At 39.1% G+C, this 19712-nt stretch overlaps 2 protein-coding genes across 2 annotated transcripts; one reads left to right on the top strand and one right to left on the bottom strand.

The window, feature by feature from the left end:
• Window positions 1–235: 235 nt before the first annotated feature.
• LOC131413935 (olfactory receptor 1G1-like) lies at window positions 236–1236 on the top strand. Its single transcript, XM_058554942.1, has one exon. The coding sequence runs from the start codon at window positions 292–294 to the stop codon at window positions 1219–1221; it is 930 nt and encodes a 309-aa protein (XP_058410925.1). The 5' UTR covers window positions 236–291; the 3' UTR covers window positions 1222–1236.
• A 5111-nt stretch (window positions 1237–6347) lies between these two features.
• Window positions 6348–7969, bottom strand: LOC131413932 (olfactory receptor 11A1-like). The gene has a single exon (XM_058554941.1). It carries the CDS (start codon window positions 7735–7737, stop codon window positions 6781–6783), a length of 957 nt encoding a protein of 318 aa, XP_058410924.1. The 5' UTR covers window positions 7738–7969; the 3' UTR covers window positions 6348–6780.
• Between the last annotated feature and the right edge of the window lie 11743 nt (window positions 7970–19712).

Genomic DNA, 19712 nt, shown 5'->3' with positions numbered 1-19712 from the left:
TATAATACATACAAAGTTTAATTAAGAGAATTCTTTTACACTTTAAGATCTCCAAGAAGCCTCTGTTCCCTCTTTCTCTCATCTTTCTGCCACCTTATTTTGACCATCATTCATAAAGTCCAACTCTTGTGTCTCCTGTTGCTATTTTAGTTTATTATCCATTCCTCATACTGACGGTATGAGGGAAACTCATCGCCGAGAGACAGGAACAAGTTACTATCCACTCAGTCCCTGACAGTGAGTGAATCCTCTTCATGCTGATTCCTCTCTTCCAGCACACCTAGTCCCAAAATGAACTGCAGCAAGACTCCTGACTTTGTCCTCTCAGGGCTGTCCAGTGACCCAGAGGAACGGCAGTTCCTCTTTGGATTCTTCCTGGCCCTCTACTTGCTGAGCCTCTTAGGGAACTTGCTACTGCTGCTGGCTATTTGTGCTGACATCCACCTCCACACTCCCATGTACTTCTTCCTCAGCCAGCTCTCCCTGGTAGATCTCTGCTTTACTTCCACCACAGCCCCCAAAATGCTGGAGGATTTGTGGACCAGCAACAGATCCATCTCTTTCTCTGCATGTCTGGCTCAATTCTATTTCTTTGCTGTTTTTGCTAACATGGACAATCTGCTTTTGACTTCCATGGCAATCGACCGCTACACTGCCATCTGCCATCCTCTGCACTATCCACTGCTAATGACTCCTTGCAGATGTGGGCTGCTAGTGGGTGGGTCATGGGGAGTGGCCCACTCCAACTCTCTGATCCAAACCGTGTTGCTATCTCGACTGTCCTTCTATACTAATCAAGAGATTCCTCACTTTTTCTGTGATTTTGACCCACTCTTACGGCTTTCTTGCTCTGATGCCCACCTCAATGAGGACCTGATGATGGCTCTGACGGGACTTTTAGGAATCAGCCCTCTCCTCTGCATCATAAGCTCTTATACCCATATTTTCCATGCTGTAGCTAGGATTCCATCAGCACAAGGGAAAAAGAAAGCCCTGGCCACATGTAGCTCCCACCTCTCCATGGTCACCCTCTTCTACTGCACAGTCTTTGCCACCTACCTGAAGCCCCCATCAACTTATCACTCTTCTGGGGAGCTGATTGCTGCTGTCATATATACCCTGGTAACTCCCACTCTCAGCCCTTTCATTTATAGTCTGAGAAATAAGGATGTGAAGAGTTCTTTAAAAAGAATTTTGGGCATAGAGAGTTTTTGGGATTAGGAATAATCCCCATCAACAAGCACTTTGGGAAAAATCACTCACTACTTCACCAACACATTTACATAATAAGTCAGTTAACACCAAGGCTGTCACAGAGCATTACTGGATCTATTGGAAAGAACACTAAATGGAAATCAGAACAACTAAGCTCTAGGTCCCAGTCCAGGTGGGGACTTTGATCTATATACCTAAGGGTGGATTGGATTAACTATTGTTTAACTTGCCTTCTAACACAAATATTCAAACTGCTCATCTATTGCCATCACTAACACCATTGTGAACATCATTTCCATTTCTGTCACTGGTTTAATAATGAAAACCCTCATCATCAGCTTTATTATAGCCAATATCATCTTTGTTATCATCAAAGTCACCATACAAATTACCACCTTCAATACTATCTTCATCAAACCACCAGTACGCTCATCATTAGTAAGAGAGTAGATACTTGTTGTACATGATTTTTGCTCTTTTAATCTCTCATTTTTGAGAATATTTTATCTATTTGGATATTTGTGCCATGTTTGAGAGTTTCTGGGGACGTTCTGGGCTATGGCTGAAAATTGGAAGATAGCTGAAAGTAGGAGAATTTTTTGAATACTCTTTGTTTCGTAATAGAACAAAAGTATATTTTCTGTATCAACTTTATTAATCTTGTTCTGCAAAAATAAAACGTTCTATTTTATAACTCAATGAGTGGATTCTCTTTTCACATATAGATTGGCAAAGAGCGACTCAGAGAATTTTTTGCATTGTATTATAAAGAGAATGCACTCTTACAAGTTCTGTCACTGTATGTCCAGCTTGTATTTTTGTATATATATATACATGTCAAATCAGAAACTGTGTATTGTGTTTACTTGAACCACCACCTATAGTTAATCTTATTGTACATTGTGCATTATAGGATTTGATTCAACACCTGATGATACATTCTATTCAGAGTAACAACTAGATGCATGGATTAGATAGAGCTCCCCTGAGATTCTCAGACTGCATTCTCGGTTCAGCATCTGCATCTGACCTGTGTTCAGCTCATGCATTCTGCTGGGATCATCTAGAAGTTAGTAATTTATTTCCAATTCTAATCTAATGACTTCTTATAGCACTTCTTCAGAAAATTAGTTTCAATTGAATGATTATTGACTGGATAATCCAAGTTGATATATCCTCTGGTACTACAAGCAGTCTTTCCCATTCCCCAGGATCTGGTGAATATATATGTTTTTCTCTTTCTCTGAATGTCCATCCTTCAGCCGAATACTGGATGCTACTAACAATAGTGTATCTAAGGGGAGCCAGCCTCAGTGTGTGGTAGGGGTGAGCAACAGAGGTCAAAAATCCAATAAGGTGTCAGGAATCCAGTCATGGTAACAATAAATCAGGGCATTAGTAGCAGTTTTAAGATGTAATACGAAGATCATTCAGTGCCTCATTAGAGGATATATTACAGGATTCTCGAGAACAGGAACCAAAGCTCAAATTTAACTGGCCTGGTAATAACAAACAGAGATGAGGGAAAGCATATGGATAATTTCCCCCGTGAGAAGGATTCCAAAAACTCTCTTTCTGTAGTCATGCACCTGAATTTTATATATATATATAAAACATATACATATATATATATATATACACACACCAGGGCATCTTGCTACTTTAGATAGCATTTACAAATATCCCCAGTTGTGACCTGGGATTTTGGAAGAAGGACTTTACAATAACCATCACTAAGCACTTCTCATGCCTGTCAGACATCACCACCACCACAATTCTTCCCACCACATTTTGCTCATTGTCATTCAATGTAATTTAATCCAATTCTGAAAGTATGTATTGAGCAACTACCATAATGAAGGCATTGTGAGAGGCGCTAAAGAGGATGATCAGCATTCACCAATGAAAAACTTAGATTTAGGTGCATAATTTCTTATAATAACACTTTAATAAGATATTTACCATAATAAAACCATTTTTCAAAATATGAAACACTTCTACTTCTGGACATGATGGACTAACTGGTGCTGGACTATCCTCCCATCATAAATAACTATAAAATAGGACAAAATGTATGGGTCAATTTTTCAGGCAGGTATACAAGATTGTGATCTCTGAAAGAGGAAAGCTCACAAGGTGAGACACACAATCACCCAGCTCTCCACCTGAGGACAATTTCCTAACTATGGCTCAAAGACATGAAGTGCAGGCAGAGAACCATAATGTTGGGGGAGGTCATTGAAAGGAAGTGTTCACTGGTTGACCTGCAAGCTGGACCCAGGCAATTGGAGGCTCCGTACCCCCTCTTCTATCCTTGGAATGTATGTTCTGCTCATCATTCCCACATTAGGAGTTGTTTCAAGGATGCAGCCTTGAGAGAGTAACGTGTTGTTGAGATCTTCTGGACAATGTACATGACTGAACCCCGTTGAGGCCTATATGTAAATTTTTAAGTTTCTGGCAGGCAGGTGCAGTGATATATTCATCTTGTGGCCACCCAAGACAAGCATTGTATGTAAGTTCCCTCGTTTATTAAAACTGCCATCTACCAATCTGGAGTGGTCTGCCTCTTTCTTCAGTCTTTCCTTGCCCTCCATATACAGAGGCCAGTTTTGAATTTCACCCAGGGAACACCTGAGGTTGAGAATCAACACATGGGCAATCCCACTGATCTGAGAAAGGAGAAATCAGAGTTTGGGACACCTGAAGCAACTGAAAGTTGTAGGATAGGGCATCAGAGAGGCGAGATATCTCTATGTAGAATAGACTCAAAGACACATTTGAAGCAGAGGAGGGGTCTGTGAGCTGTAACTGATAGTCAGATTGTCCATGTAAAGGGAAAGACCATTTGAGACTTATCAGAGAGAAGCTGCTATAGGACTGAAATGAAACAGACATTAGAAGTAGAGCAGGGCTTGGGGAAGAGCAGTGCCAGGATTGTGCTGTTTTGGCACTACTAAAGTGGGGAAATCCCGTGAACACATCATTTATACCCCTGTCGTCAATGTGACACAGTTCAAGTTCAATAAAAACCACATCCTTGAGTAAAACCTGCTCTAGACCTGGTGTAACACAGGCTAAAGCCAATGTCTGACTATGCCTACCAGGAAGAGAGAATTTGGAGGAGGAGTCATGTTATGCTAGAGAGGCTTGTAAAACACCTTGGACTTTCCACAAATCCATACTTCCAAAGCATAAAACCAAACCTACTCAAGTTCAAGGTAATATTTCATGATTTGAAATGTCTGCTAGAAGAAAAGCCCAATATGTTTCTGATGAAGATAACAGAATTCAGGGTTTCTGCAATGACCTGTATTCAGTCAAAAAAAATTTTAGTCGTACAAAGAAATGGAAAAATATGATCAATATTCCAAAAAATGGGTGGTCAATAAAAACCTAACTTGATGTGGTCCAGATGTAGGAATCTACAGACAAAGATTTTACAACCACAATTTACAAATATATTTAAAACATTAAAAGAAAATGTGTTCAAAGAACTGAACCACTTTAGGCATTAGTCATCAACTTTCATCATGAATGCTAAAAATATTAGGTGAAAGGTTGATTGGGAACAGAATAATACATGGATCACACTGATGCCACCTGAACCCACTGGTCAATAATATAAATAGCATCACTAAAAGTCAGACAAGCAAACATTGTGTACCTCATGAGATGACACAATAGAAATAATATAGCAAATTTGGGATATTCTACTAAAAAGCTAACCAAGATCCAATCAAGCTTCTATTTCAATATGAGTTTTGTAATGTAAGTGCCTGACAATTAGCTTTTTTGATTGCAATGTAAGTGCCTGACACTAAGCTTTCGATTGACAAGGCATTCATTCCAAAAACATCCATCTGAAAACATATTGCCAACTACACAACTAGATAAAGAGTTGAAGTTCCCCTTTTACAAAGTCCTGGGTGACCTAGATAACAAACCATGCAAGTGACTCTGCTTTTCCCTTCTCACTCTTTAATTCCTGCTATTAAGTTTTAAATTCACCAGCAAAGAGTGAAACCCCAAAACCAGGCACCTCACCCTCAACTCCAGTAAAGGGAGAGCCCAGGTCCACGTTCTCTCTCTCTCTCTCTACCTAAGACTTCTCTGTGTGGCCCCAGGCATGCCATGTACCCTCCAGGACCCATGAGTAATAAACCTTATTTTTTCAAAGTTTCCTAATGGCTGTTGCTGAGGTGTGTCTTGCAATCATAATAAGAATCACAAGGGCCAGTCCAGCCACAACACTGGCTCCAGTCAGAGAAATGTTTGTGAGGGCTCACCACAAGTAGTACCAGCCCAGGCAAGTGCCCCTAGGCATTCCAAGTTATAGCATTGATATCGACAGGCTGAAACCAACATAAAACAAGTTTATATTAAAGACAAGATATAAGAATAGAAGTTAAATAAAATCATAAGTAAGCAATAAGTCTAATTTAGAATATGGGACATTCTACTGGATAGATAACCAGATTTCTCCAGTAAATTAATGGTGTGAAAAAAAGAGAGGAAAAGGACTACTCTGAAATAAGGCACTAAGAAACAGAACAAGATACATCATGTGAACCCTGTTTGCATCCTAATTTTAAGAATTTTCTTAAAGATAATTGGAGAAATTTGAACACAGCTTACGTATTAGATGACATCGAGGAAATATCGATACAGGTCTTAAGAATCATAATGGCAAGATCGGCATGTTTTTTAAAAATATCTTTATCGATCCGAAGGCATACTAAACACTTGCCTATGGAATATGTACTTACACACCACAATATTTACACAATATCTGGAATTTGCTCTAAAATTTTCCAGAAAACAAGGAGCTATAGGTAATTAAAAGAGGATTGGCAAATGTTGATATTGAAGGCGGATGATGGCTACATGGGGGGTTATATATTCCCCCTACTTTGTGTATGTTTAAAATTTTCTACAATACAGAATTTAAAAATAAATAAATAAAATACATCCAGCTTTAAATTTTTTTAATATACATATCCTTAGACCTGGTAATTCAACTCTTAAGAATTTATTATAGGAAAATCTGGATGTAAACTATGTTGGTATGGTGAAAGAATTGAATACAACTAAAAATCCCACAATAGAAGATCAAATCATGTTTAGCCATACTAAAAATCCCAGAAGAATAAACAAGTACATACTTGTTGAAATAGAAAGATGTTCAAAAACTAATATTCAGTGGAAAGCCAGATTACAAACTTCCATAAACCAACAACTATATATATATATATACACACACACACACAACACAAGTGCCCAATATTTCTAGGTTTGTTTTGTGTTGATATTTTTGTATATCTATTTGCTATATTAAATATCCATTGCCTATTTAATAAAGAAATAATAAAAGATAAGGGTAAAGTTTTTAAAGTTAGCATTTGAAAATCGTTGCTCTACCATCCTCATTTTTAGAGTAACTATAGAACATTTCACAGAGGGAAACATCAGAATACAACAAAGTTATTCCTCCCCAACCAATCCTGGCTGACATCCCAATGGAGATATGCAAAGTCCAAATAAAATCTTCACCACCATCCTCCTTCAGTCTAGTGTCTCTGTTTGCTTAATGTAGAGAAGCCTCCATAGCGCCTGATGCACTTCCTTATTCCTCAGGGTGTAGATCACAGGATTGAAGAGAGGGGTGACCACAGTGTAGAGCAAGGCAAAGACTTTCGAGAGGAGCTGGGAGTGGACAGCAGAGGGTGCAATGTACAAGACAATGAGAGTTCCATAGAATGTGGACACTACAGCTAAGTGAGAGGAGCACGTGGAGAAAGCCTTTCGCCTACTGACCCCAGCAGGAACTCTCAGCACAGCTACCACAATCCGGGCATAAGATGTCAGAATCAGTCCAAAGGGAACAGTGAGGCAGACCACAGAGAGAGTGAATGTTGTCATCTGGGCTATGCTGGGATCTGAGCAGGCCAGGCCCATCAAAGGCATGAAGTCACAGTAAAAGTGGTCAATGTGGTTGGGGCCACAGAATCTCAACTGGGCCATCAGGGCCACAATCAACTCACCTACCATGAAGGCAGAAAGCCAGGCTATGACTGCCAGCCCCAAGCACCATCTGGGTCCCATGAGGAATGGGTAGCGGAGTGGGTAGCAGATTGCCAGGTAGCGATCATATGACATGACAGCCAGCATGAAGCATTCAGCTGTGGCTAGAGAACCAAAGATAAAGAACTGGAGCAAGCAACCAGCCAGAGAGATGGTTGCCTCCTGCAGGAAGCCCTCCAACATTTTTGGCACTACTGTGGAGGTATAAAGGATCTCCAGGAAGGATAGATTAGCCAGGAAGAAATACATGGGTGTGTGCAGCCTCTGGGAGCTAACCACTGCCACAATGATTAGCATATTCCCTATGATGATGGAGGTGTAGATGAGAGTGAACACAATAAAGAAAAGGAGATGCAGCTCAGCTGTTTCATAGAAACCAAGGAGGACAAATTCAGTAATAGTTTGGTTTCCTATGGAGACAATTTCCATGTGGATCATCCAAGTCTCTGCAGGGGAGTGATTAAGGGAGAACTTTTAGTGCAGCTCTCTATCTTCTCCACCAAGCTTCAGATAAGTAGGGCTAAAATAAAAAGATAAAAGTGAGTCTCCAAAACAAGTGTCACTTACGCATGTCCTCATCTGCCCTCTTTTTACATGCTAACTCCATCTCCAGCTCCTATCCTTCCCTGCATTCCTGAGTTGTGCATAATCTTCAAGGCTCAAGAGAGTTTATCCGAACTCACAATTGCAGTCTTCAGAGCCCTAAACCCCATTAGTTCAATCTAGTATCTCTATTATATGATAAATTCCATCATCCTAATCTGTATAACCAGCGGTATAACCTTCCTCATGAACAACCATGCAATATCCTCCAAATGCCTTCTATGCGTGTCCCATCATCAGCTCAAAATCAGCATGATCAAAAACAAACTCTTGTATCTTCCACAATCAACTCCACTATGAGTGGTTTCGAAATTCTGCCTTGATTCCCAAGCTTACTGTATCACAGTCATCTTTATCTTAATACCTTCTCTCATTCCTCATGCCTCAATCAGTGAAATCTCATCAATTTTTCCCTGGAAAATTCTTATATATTCCCTCCTCACTATCCCACCATTCTATTAATCTCACAACCTCTTCACAGCTATCTTAGCACAATTACCTTCTATGTAGCCTTCTAGTCTCTACTTTCCCTCTCCCTTATCAAAATAGTCTTCTTTAAATACTAGTTTCATCAAATTATTCAAGATTTTATAGTGGAAATGTGATAAATGATAATGTCTGGGAAAGTGTAGGTGCTGTGGGAACAGAGAGAGAACAAACCCAGACCGGGAGTGAAGAGGAGTGTGAGAATCCAGGTCAAGGAAGTCTCCTTGAAGAAGGTAGTTTTTAGCCTAAGTTTTGAAGGATATTTACAAGTTGGCCAGGCAAAGGACAGGGGAGTGGGCAGAGCATTCCAGGCAAGAGAGACATATATGAAAGCAAAGATGTGTAGTTGAACTTCTAGAGATTGGAAAATGGGTCTTTGTACCTGCAGGGAAGATCTCATATGCTATCCACAAGGATGTGTGTTTTTATATTGAGACATGAGAATGCATCAAATGATTAAGACCAGAGGGAAAATCTACAGAAAAAGAAAATGCTTAGACATATACATAAACATATAGAGGAAGAGTTCTTTCATGTAAGTATATATACATACCAAATCCTAACACTATTATTTTCTAGGTTATGGTCTTAATAGGGATAAATTACATTTCTTATCACATAAAATATAAGTTCTCTTTAATACAAATAGCTTAGAACATCAGCTGGTTAAAAGATGGAAACTAGATGGCTGAGGGCCAAAGGTAGGTGGGAGACTTTTCACTGCATACTCTTTTGTAGTTTTGCCTGAGGCCAAAAATGTCCTTTGCATAGAATCCCACTTCCCACTCCCCTGCCTATTGCCACATTGAAATCTTCAAAGGCCCTGCTTCAGTTTCATCTCCATGAAGCCTCCTTGACTAATAGAGAAGAATATTCTCTATTAGAGAATAGAATAAGAATAGAGGAGCCCAGCCCTCTATTTCTTGAGCAATCACGCACTATATATCTAGCATACAGAAGACATGCCAGGTGCTGAGGATACTAGGCCAAATTAAACCAGTCCATAATCTTAAGGAGCTTACAATCTGGTACTGAAGATGGACAGTCAACAGATCATTGCAATACACTAAAAGAGAGTTAAGGAATTCAACCTGGAAGAAGTACTACTGAAAGGAAGTGGTCCTGAAGTGATCAATGATTGTTGTGGAAAATGGAAAATATGGAGCTGAGGGCATTTCAGGTAAAAGGAAAACCACAAATAGATACTGAGGCAAGAAACAGCATAGAATGTGAGGAGGGAAAGGAGGTGTCGGGGGAAAGTAGCCAAGAGAAATTAAAGAAATTCACTGCTGAAGCAGCATTAGAAATGAGTGAAGAATGGCGGAAGATAGGGATAGAGAGGTGGGCAAGGACCTGAGCATGTGGGCCCTTTCCTGCTACAAGGAGGAGCTAGAGCTCCATTCTGTTGGCAATGAGGCACACCTGAAGGATTTTAAACACTAGAGTGGCATGGTTCAGCCTGCATTTAAATAGTATTAAAGAAGCTAGACCCAGGGCAATAAGGATGAAAGAAGGAATGACTCCATACAGCTGAAACCTGGTGTGCAAATGTGTGCTGCCTTGAATTGATCATTCATTATTTTATTGTTTGCACTTTCTCCCCCACAAAAAGACTACTGGTTTATTTATCACAGGGATTAAAATAAATGTCCACCACACTCAACAAAGTCCTATAAAAGATGAAGTCTCAAATACATAATGTTGAAAACCACCTCTTCCATAACCAAGCTCATGTGAAGTGATCAGAGAGGGGTTCTGTACTTCGTAGACCTAGCAATCCCACAGGTTCTGTTACCATCTCTAACTCCTGCCTCTAGAATCTGTTCCCTTACCCTATACCCCATCTGCAGTTCCGTGTGATATGAATTTGGCATTCTTCTGTGGACCTCCTTTAACTCCTGGATTGAAAGAAGGAATGACTCCACACAGCTGGCCCAAGCCCAATCCAAGGCTTCCATTCTTTCTACAGCATTCCTTTCAGGGAGCAGAGGTGGGTGTGCAAACTAGGCTAGAACACCTCCAGTAATAAATGGCTCACCACCACCTCCTCCCCAGGAATTCAGTGCCAACATTAGATTATACTGACTCAGTAATGTTGTCCTATAATGAATCAAGATGTACATTCCTGGAGATTCCACTCATTCATGCTTCAGGTCATAAATAAAGTGTAATCCTTCTTTTCTATGACAGCATTCAGCTAGCTGAAACCAGAAACAGGTAGAGCAGAGGACAGGGCATCAAGGACAAACATAAGTTTAATGATTTTGTTGTGAAACTGACATGTGCTCATTGCAATTCATTTCATGACTTTGTTCAAAGGAACAATGTTATCTTCACTCTCTTTCCAACTTTCCTGAGGCTATTTCAGGGAATGTAGAATGAGGCTAAGAGCAAGTCAGGAGGACCAAAGGAAAGGAAGTTCCATTCACCTCCAAATGCAAGAGGTTAAAGAAGGGGCAGCAGTCAGAGGTATATGTCTCTGGGTGGCAATCTGTAGGGCACCACAAAGACTTCAGTCTTGGCAAAACCCAGCCCCACACCTACACACACCATATGAGAAGAGAGAGAACAAACACATTACAATATCCCAAGGCACCATTTACCTTTACTATGCCACCGAACGATACTAAACAATGCCGCTTTATCCAGGGATATGTTAGACAATAACAGCTTAGATGAGAATGATAGCAAAGAGTGAAATACAAATATTATGGGAGTTGAGGGTATTAAGTTTTTTTCAATGAGGTCAAGGTGGTATAATCCACCTGTACATGAGCTAGTCAACCTCAAACAAACAAATTTCCACTTCCTATTCCCAAATTGAACACCTAATTTAGGTAAATGTGTATGTGCATGGTCACAGAATCTGCTAGCAAAGTTCATGGAAATATGGTTGTATTCCACCTTCACAACCAGATTGTCCTTACGAGTGTTCATTTATATGAAAACTATTTACATTTCATAGCATAATCCTGGCTTTTCAGACTACTGAATTCCCAACCCTATTTTTCAAAGGGTTGGGGGAGTGGAGAGAAAGAGGAAAGTAAAGAGAAGGTACTTGATGTGAGGATTATAGAAAAATGGGAAAGACAGCAACAGCAGCGTTAAGCAGATAAGAGACCATTATCTACTTTGAAACAGAGAGATCACGGAATAGAGGAAGAAGCTGAATGTAGAGTTAGAAGACTCCAAGAAACGGAGGAAGAGTTTGAAATCAAGATGAATTTCACCATACTAACTGATAGGGAAATTAAAATATTGCACAATATCTGTCAATTTTCTGAAAACATACAATCACAGACTCAACTTTATACAGGTAAAAGTCATAGCAGGGAGCCCTCCATCAAAATTACCACCTTTTCTGGAAAAAAACTTAAAGAACATTCCAATAAAAAATATTTGAAGAAATTTAGTATACCAAACTATGCATTTTAATGTACGTTTGGGAAGTGAGAAAAATTTATTCTCATATATTTTGCAATGTCTACTAAGCATGTTATTTTTATAAACAGAAAGCAAACTGTGAATAAATTTTAACTTAGTTTTAATTTTAATCTGTTAACTCTCTTCAGACCTCTTTGGCAGGTAATCTATGATAAAGCAGAAAAATATACTTAAAATTTTTTTAAAGAAAATTTCATGAATTTAAGTGTATCCCAGTTCTGGTACTCTACAAGAAAGTAGGAAGATAAATTCCCATTATGAAAAATTAATGTGAGGGTGCTGTACTCTAAAACATGCTCCAACTAAAGTTATTTTCGTGAATATCTACTGTTCTCCATCTGCAGGAGAGAGTAGACAAAAGAAAGAAGCAGGGATACGATAGGAAGGATTGAAAATCAACTTCTTAACGGTCCAATGGAAGAAGTAGCAACACTAGGATTCCAGAGGAAGACTGTGGGATTTCCTGAAACACCTTGGAAAAAGAGACTTTTTTAACTCTCTGGGGTAAATGAAATGTGTTACTGATTAGAGGAAAGAAGTTTATAAAGACCAATTCTATAGCTTTTTTAAAGAATCTATGAACTAAATCATAAAAAAGTATATAAAAATAGGAAACTCACCTGAAATAGCAATCCTACAGAAAAAACTGAAGAGGAAAACATGTGCTAAGATTTGCTGAAGACTTGAGAATATTGAAGTTTCCACCCTTCAATTTCCTCTCTCTTTGAGCTCGATCTGAAATAATGTAGGACATTGGTTAGAAATGGCATGCTTGTCACCCTCCACTCCCCAGAGCCATTCTCTCCTCTACTCTCCATCTCCTTTTCTAGCTCCCAGACTCTTCTGTCCTTTCATTGTAGATCCTTCCCTTTGTCACAAGGGAGGGCTGACAATCGCCCAGAGAGAAGAGGCCTCTGAGAACCAATGAGGGATTTCCTGGAGGGCAGCCTTAAATGAACAAGAAATATCAGCCCCCTGAGACACTTGTCTTTTGCCAGAGGAGATTCCTGAACTGTGGGCTTGACCAAAAATGGGGCAGAAACCAGGAGTCATATGGAAAGCCACCTTTCCATCCCCATGGGGATTAAGGTCTCCATCAAGCATCTCATCCTCCAATTCACAGTCTCTTTATCAGAACCTATCACAAAATTCTCCTAAGTTCTCTGCAGCATCTCTAACCTCCACCACCATCACCACCAATAGCGGTCCTCACAGAAGACTGTTCTCAATTGTTACTCCCCACTGTACAGCCTCCAGGCCCTCTCACCACCCCAGGCAACTATTTCAATAGACACAGCCCTTGGTAGCAGTGTTTTATATAGATCATCAAAGCAGGCCTGCTTTAAGAGGAAGGAAGCTGGCATGTTTTCACAAAGTAACATCCAAATAGTTATGTGTCCTTTCAACATCCTCCACGCCCCAATGCCTGCCTGACAACTCGTCTCCCACTCTCCCCTTCTGTGAATGCGCCACAGAAATTAGGCTGATCCCTTGACTTCTCATCCCCAAAAGTATGTTCATGCACTTCTCTGTCATCTATCTGAGTCAGACCCTTGCTTCAGCTCCCACTTTCTCCCTGACTAATAGACCAACACAGAAAACTGCCTTCTCTGAACTACTGTAAGACACACTGTCTATAGGCAACAGTAAATGCCACCCTACTTTTTTTAATTCAATAGCTTAAATCATAAATATGGTACATCTTTTTTGTGACAATTCAAATAAAATAGTGGTCTCTAAAGAAATAAGATTATTCTCTCCTTCTTCCCTCCAACCACTCCACTCAACGGACGGAACCACTGTTAGGTGTTGGTGTCTGTCTTTACATAATTTTTCCTTTACTTATACAAACATATGCAAACTTAATACCCTATGATTATTTCCATAGATGCCAAAGATCTCCGTGATATTTTGCTAATGGAAAAACTAAGGTACAAAATAGTGTGCTTCAGTATGTTCCCATTTGTGTGAAAAAACGACAAACCACTCGCTCATGTTTATACGTACATAGTCACGAAACTATTAACTCCAGCTGCACCCGGATTCTAGGTAAGGGTACCAGGGATCTGGAGTGGTAGGAAGATATAATTTCCATTGTGTACATTTTTAACTTTTTACCATGTAAAAATTTTACCAGTTTAATTTTTTATGTTTCACAGTTTACCATGTAAACTGTTTTCTTTTTTAATTTCTTTTATATTTATCAAATTACAAAAGTATAGATGCATATTGTAACAAGTGGAAAAAGATGAAAGAAAAGTATTATCATCTCTCCTAATCATTATGCCTCTAATCTCTCCTCCTCCTCCCCCAGGATAACCAAAGTAAAAGCCTGGTATGAATCTTCACATATTTTTCCTTGCACAAGCATATGTGTATATATATATATATATATACACATATACTTATTGTAACACTGCAAATAAAATAGTAGTCTCTAAAATAAAGTGAATATTCTCTCTTTCTTCCCTACAAACATCACACCCAACTGATGGTACACATGCATACACACCATACTACACATACACACACATACACAGCAGGAGTTAGCTCTGACTGCTTGGCTGATTGGTTGATTTGAGAGTTTACATGCTTCCTTTTGCCAAAATAAACTCACAATATACACATTACTATGAAATTTGCTTTTTGCGCTAAACAATATGTATACACATTTTTTTAACTTTTTTTGTCTGTTTATTGCAGTAACATTGGTTTATAACATTGTATAAATTTAACGTGTACATCATCTTATTTCTATTTCTTCATGGATTACATCATGTTCTCATGTTCACCACCCAAATACTAATCACAATCCATCACCACACACATGTGCCTAATTATCCCTTTCCCCCTCCTCCCTCCCCCCTTCCCCTCTGGTAACCACCAATCCAGTCTCTGTCTCTATATGTGTGTTTGTTGTTGTTATTATCTACTACTTAATGGGTGAGATCATACAGTATTTGATGTTCTCCCTCTGACTTATACATTTATACACATCATGGATGGGTACTACTCCTTAAAAAGCAGTAGATATAGATCTCCCTATCCTGAAATGTCTTTTTTCATGTAAATATACACAACATATGATTTTATATAAGGGCATCACATTGTGCAAGGCACAGGGGGCATTTAGAGATACCTTTTTGGTGAATCTTTCTTTGTTGTTTTCTTTTTGGCTTTCTCTTGTTCTTCTTTCCTGTTCCATATATTTTTCTTTTGCTCCCACAAACCATCCACTCATCTTCCAGCTCCTCCTCATGTAATCCATGTTCAGAATCCACTGTATATCCTTTTATACATTTCCCCATGAGTAGAAATATATAGTTACAAATACACACTGACATGTGTATAGGTGCTGATATAATTAGTACATTGTTTTTAATACCTGTATTGAATCTATAACATATAATATGAATTCAATACTTTTCTAAAAATGAACACTTAGATTATTATCAATGTGTTTCATTACAAACAATGTTTCAATAAACATTCTATTCCGTATATCTTTACCTACTATTCTTTCAATTTCAGCAGATGAATTTCCAGAAGTGTGATTCCTAGCTCAAAATATGTGCACTTTTAAAATTTTAATAAATATGTCCAAATTGCTTTCCACAGAGGCAGTTGTTATTCTCAAAAGCAAATGGAAATAAATCCACAAACTTTTCACCAGCATTAAATCTTAATGCACTTCAATATTTGCCAATATTATGTGTAAACACATTAACTTATTGTAGTTTTAATATGCATTTCCTTGACAAGTAATGAAAAATTGAATCTCCTTTTCTATTTCTCTTTTTTTACTTCTTTTTCTGTTTTACATTTTCATACCTTTACTCATTCTCATTTCAATTAATTTTATTATTAATTGCAGGATTTCCTTCTGCATTAGGAAAACATTGTCCTTTGTCCAATCAAATATAAGCTCCTTTAGAGAACCTCATTTTTAAAATTTCAGCACCTAGAACAGTTCTCCACACCTAAGTACATTGAGTGTGGACTTGACAAGCCTGAATTCAGTCATGACTCCAACTTAGTCCCTTGGTAAAATACAAACTAATGAAGAGTCTCATTGTCAGAGTCTGGATTGGGGAACACAACATGTCTTGAATATTTTATACTCTCTCATCAATTTCACATATGCTGTTTAATTTTATTTCTCATAGCACTGTTTGTGGCTGATATCAGAAACATTAATCTTAGTGAGCAAAACCATCTGGACACAATCTAAATTGAAGGAAGTTCAATATAGTTGGCAGTCATTTTATGATCCTAACATAGAGCAAGACTGCACCAAATATGAAACTGATAGAGAAACACCACTTCAGAAAGGAATCAAGTTTCCTGTAGAGTGTCTGAATAATCTTAACTTTGAGAGATATTTGACAAACATTTTTGTCAAAATACTTTTTATTGCCTTGTTGAGGTTGCAGGTCCAGACCACAATCCCATGGTTGGAAGCAAAGATTTTTTGTGGGCTGTAGATGTTTGTATTGTTAATCATCCTGGTAAGAGATTAAGCCTGGGCCAGAAAATGAAGCCTTTAAAAGCAGATGAGATATTAGCATGAAAAATATATTTCCACCTTCCTTGGTCTCCTGGCGTCAGTCTGGCATAGACTGAAAGATGTGGAAAAGTCAGGAGCAGTTCCAGATGAGATGTGGTATACCCTTGGCCAGACAACTTATCATGGACAAAGACATTCAGGTACATATGAGACAGTATAATAGCAGATAATTACCTGCATTATATATACCTCCCATTAAACTAACTCTACCGTGATTTTCCTATAAGAACACTTAGACAATTATCTCCTATAAGATATCTATATTTTCTCCTATAAGAATCACGGCAGGAGTGATTCACGAATGAGAATTCTGAGATGACCTGTTCTTTTGCTTATGAAAAGTAGGTACAAGAAACAGTGGTCTCCAATCTCTCAGCCAGGGTAGGGAAAGCAATGTCAACCTCTGCAGAGGATGGCTAAGTAAAGGAGACAGGCAGTGTTCTCATAGAGCACAATCATGAAGACACAATGAATACACTGGGGAGGAATAGCCAGATAAGCTCATTCTAGAATACATCTTGCAAACTCTCAGAATTGAATAAGGGACACTTCAGAACAGCTAAATTCAAGATCAAGTTTGGTAACCATTTATATCACTGTGAGTTTGGTCACATATATACCCCATTTGCATCAATAATTCCACTTGGAAAAGAAAGCACACATTCCCATGGGTCCCCCCATGTTTCTAGAATATTTCACAAGACAGAGCCTGGTAATATTATCTGATTATTAGTTCCCCACACCCCACCCTGACATCTTAGGCAGCTTGCATCAAAGGAGTCTTGGATGCAATAGTATCTCATGGACCTAACTCAAAATATTGTTTTATTCCATATCTTCCAAAGATTCTTGAGGAATAGTAATTCATTGTCACACAAAAGAGATAGTATTCTATCCAGCAAGAATTTTCCAAGATAAATCACGGCTTTCTGTGGTTTCTATTAGAGATTTACATGGTCCTGCTGTTTAGCTTTTTCCTTTACTAGACTATCAGCTAGAAGTAAATAATATCTAGGACAGGTAGTATATCCCACTTATCTTTGTTTCCCAAGTACATTATAGCTGTTTCATAAATGATTAGTGAAAGAATGAATAGAAATACATGAATGGATGAATGAATGAACAAAAATGGTCATATGATTCATAATCCCTGGCCTTCTGAAAATGAAATGACTTTAAACAATGTCAAGTGCAAGGAAAACACCAAAGATCACAACAGTAGAGAAGATAGAAGAGAGTCAATCCTTGCTATTTGTGGATCAGTATTTGCGAAACCACCTATTCTCTAAAGTTTATTTGTAACCCCAAAATCAATACTGACAGCAGTTTCCTAGTCAGACATGGACATGAGCCTGTGGCGATGGCAAAAAAAAATTGAGTCATGTGATGGGCTTGTTCCCAGCTGAGGTTGAACAAAATGAAGCTTTCTGCTCTCTTGTTTCAGCTCTCATACTATAAACTAGTGTTCTTTCCATGGCATCTTTGGTACTATGTTTGTGACAACTTGGGTTTTTCTGTGGGTTTCATTGGTGATTTCACGGTCTGAAATGGTCACCAAGTGTAGTGCTAAAGTGTTGTCTAAAGTTCCTATGTGCAAAAAGGCTGAGACGTGGGGACAGCCCTGCGAGATAGTGGTTAAATTCATTGCTATACTTTGGTGGCCCAGGGCTCAGGGATTGGATCCCCGGTGCAGACCTACACACTGCTCCTCAAGCCATGCTATGGAAGCATCCCACATGCAAAATAGAGAAAGATTGGCACAGATGTTAGCTCAGGGCCAATCTTCCTCACCAAAAAAAAAGTAAAAAAGGCTAAGATGTGCTTTATAGAGAAAATACATGTGTTAGACAAACTTTTTTCAGTCGTGAGTTATAGTGCCGATGGCTGTGCATTCACTAACATTAATGAATGAAGAAAATATATTAAATAAGGTGTGTTAAGCAGAAACACACTTAAAACAAGATTACATATAGATCAATTGACAAAAAATGTGACCAGAGGCTTGATTAACTCTAATCCTGAATTTCACCTAGAGCAAGAGTGAGAATTCAGTATTGGCCATTTCAGTGTTCATGACAACTTTATAGAAGGAACATAACTACCCCAAATAACAATCAGCTCTTTCTCATTTAAAGACGAAGAATCTGAGCCTCATGAAAGTGAAATGACTTGTACAAAGTTATAGATAGATCAGTCATACAACCAGGATTAAAACCCTGGCCTAGTTCAGTGCTTTCATGCTATATGTCAATTCCTCAGAAAAGAAGAAACACGAAAGAGGAAAGAGGAGGAGGACAAGACATCAGAGAAGCTTTGGGGGACTTTCTCATTTCCAAAAGAGTTGGCCTTGAAGCAGCCCTCCAGTTAGTGAATAGAAAGTATTATCTTAAAAATAAAAAAAATATAGCACATTCACTGTAATGATAGTTCTTCAGACCTGATGGAGCTCTTCATCTCCTCTCACAGATGCTGTACTAGAAAGAGTTCCTCGAGCCCTCATGTAAATTCAGGCAAATTGCTGCAATTTTTTCCATGCTTTACCTGACTCTCTTTGCTCCCTCAGAGGAAGGCCTTTCTTAAAGTCTGAGAGGAAGTCTTTGTTTTCAACAACAGCAAAGGAAGTCAACATTAGACACACTTTCCATTTTAGGTCATTAGGTGATTATACAGGACCCTGTGTGAGGACGGAACTTGTTCAGCAGCTATGGATTGAGAATATGACATCTTAAGGACTTCTTTAACCCATAGCCTCAGAGCTGACCTCTCAGAGAGCAGGAGAGAAAACTTGACCCCACCTGCCTGCTCCCTACACAGACAGGCAGATTTGGTCCCTCTTCAGGGAACTGGCCACTCTGGCAGGGCTCTTTGACCCTGAAGGAATAGTGTGGTTCCCGCGCTCCTGACACCAATCATCTCTGTGTGTCATCTCTGTGTGCATAGGTCTTAGGGAGAACAGCTCCTCTGAGGAGAAGAGACTCACTCCAATAAAACTCCCCTTCCCAGGGCCACCACCTCAGAGCCTGGAGGCTGAAGGGCAGAAAAGCTAACTCGAAGTTACTTCTGAACATTCCCTGGTCTCCTGGAGTCCCTGATACCCTAGGAAGAACATGCTTCTGAAAAGGGGAATGAGAGAAGAGGACATGGGGAGCTTCTCTTCAAAACCTCCTTCCTCAGTTGGACTTTCTTACTGTTTTTTCTAAAACAAAAGCTGCATCCTACCACTTCATCCCACAGAGCCAACTGACGCATCATTCCAGTCCTCTTTCCCATTCTTGGTGAGCGCTATCTACTCCTGTCCTAATGCCATAGATGG

The sequence above is a fragment of the Diceros bicornis genome, chromosome 14 (genome assembly GCF_020826845.1).
Source record: "Diceros bicornis minor isolate mBicDic1 chromosome 14, mDicBic1.mat.cur, whole genome shotgun sequence".
Taxonomy (NCBI): Eukaryota; Metazoa; Chordata; class Mammalia; order Perissodactyla; family Rhinocerotidae; genus Diceros; species Diceros bicornis.
Note: the sequence above shows the minus strand (reverse complement) of the source record. Positions and strands in the feature narration are given on the sequence as shown.

Excerpts from the sequence above, each read along its gene's own strand:
- LOC131413935 (XM_058554942.1), top strand. The coding sequence starts at position 292 with ATGAACTGCAGCAAGACTCCTGACTTTGTCCTCTCAGGGCTGTCCAGT.
- LOC131413932 (XM_058554941.1), bottom strand. The coding sequence starts at position 7,737 with ATGATCCACATGGAAATTGTCTCCATAGGAAACCAAACTATTACTGAA.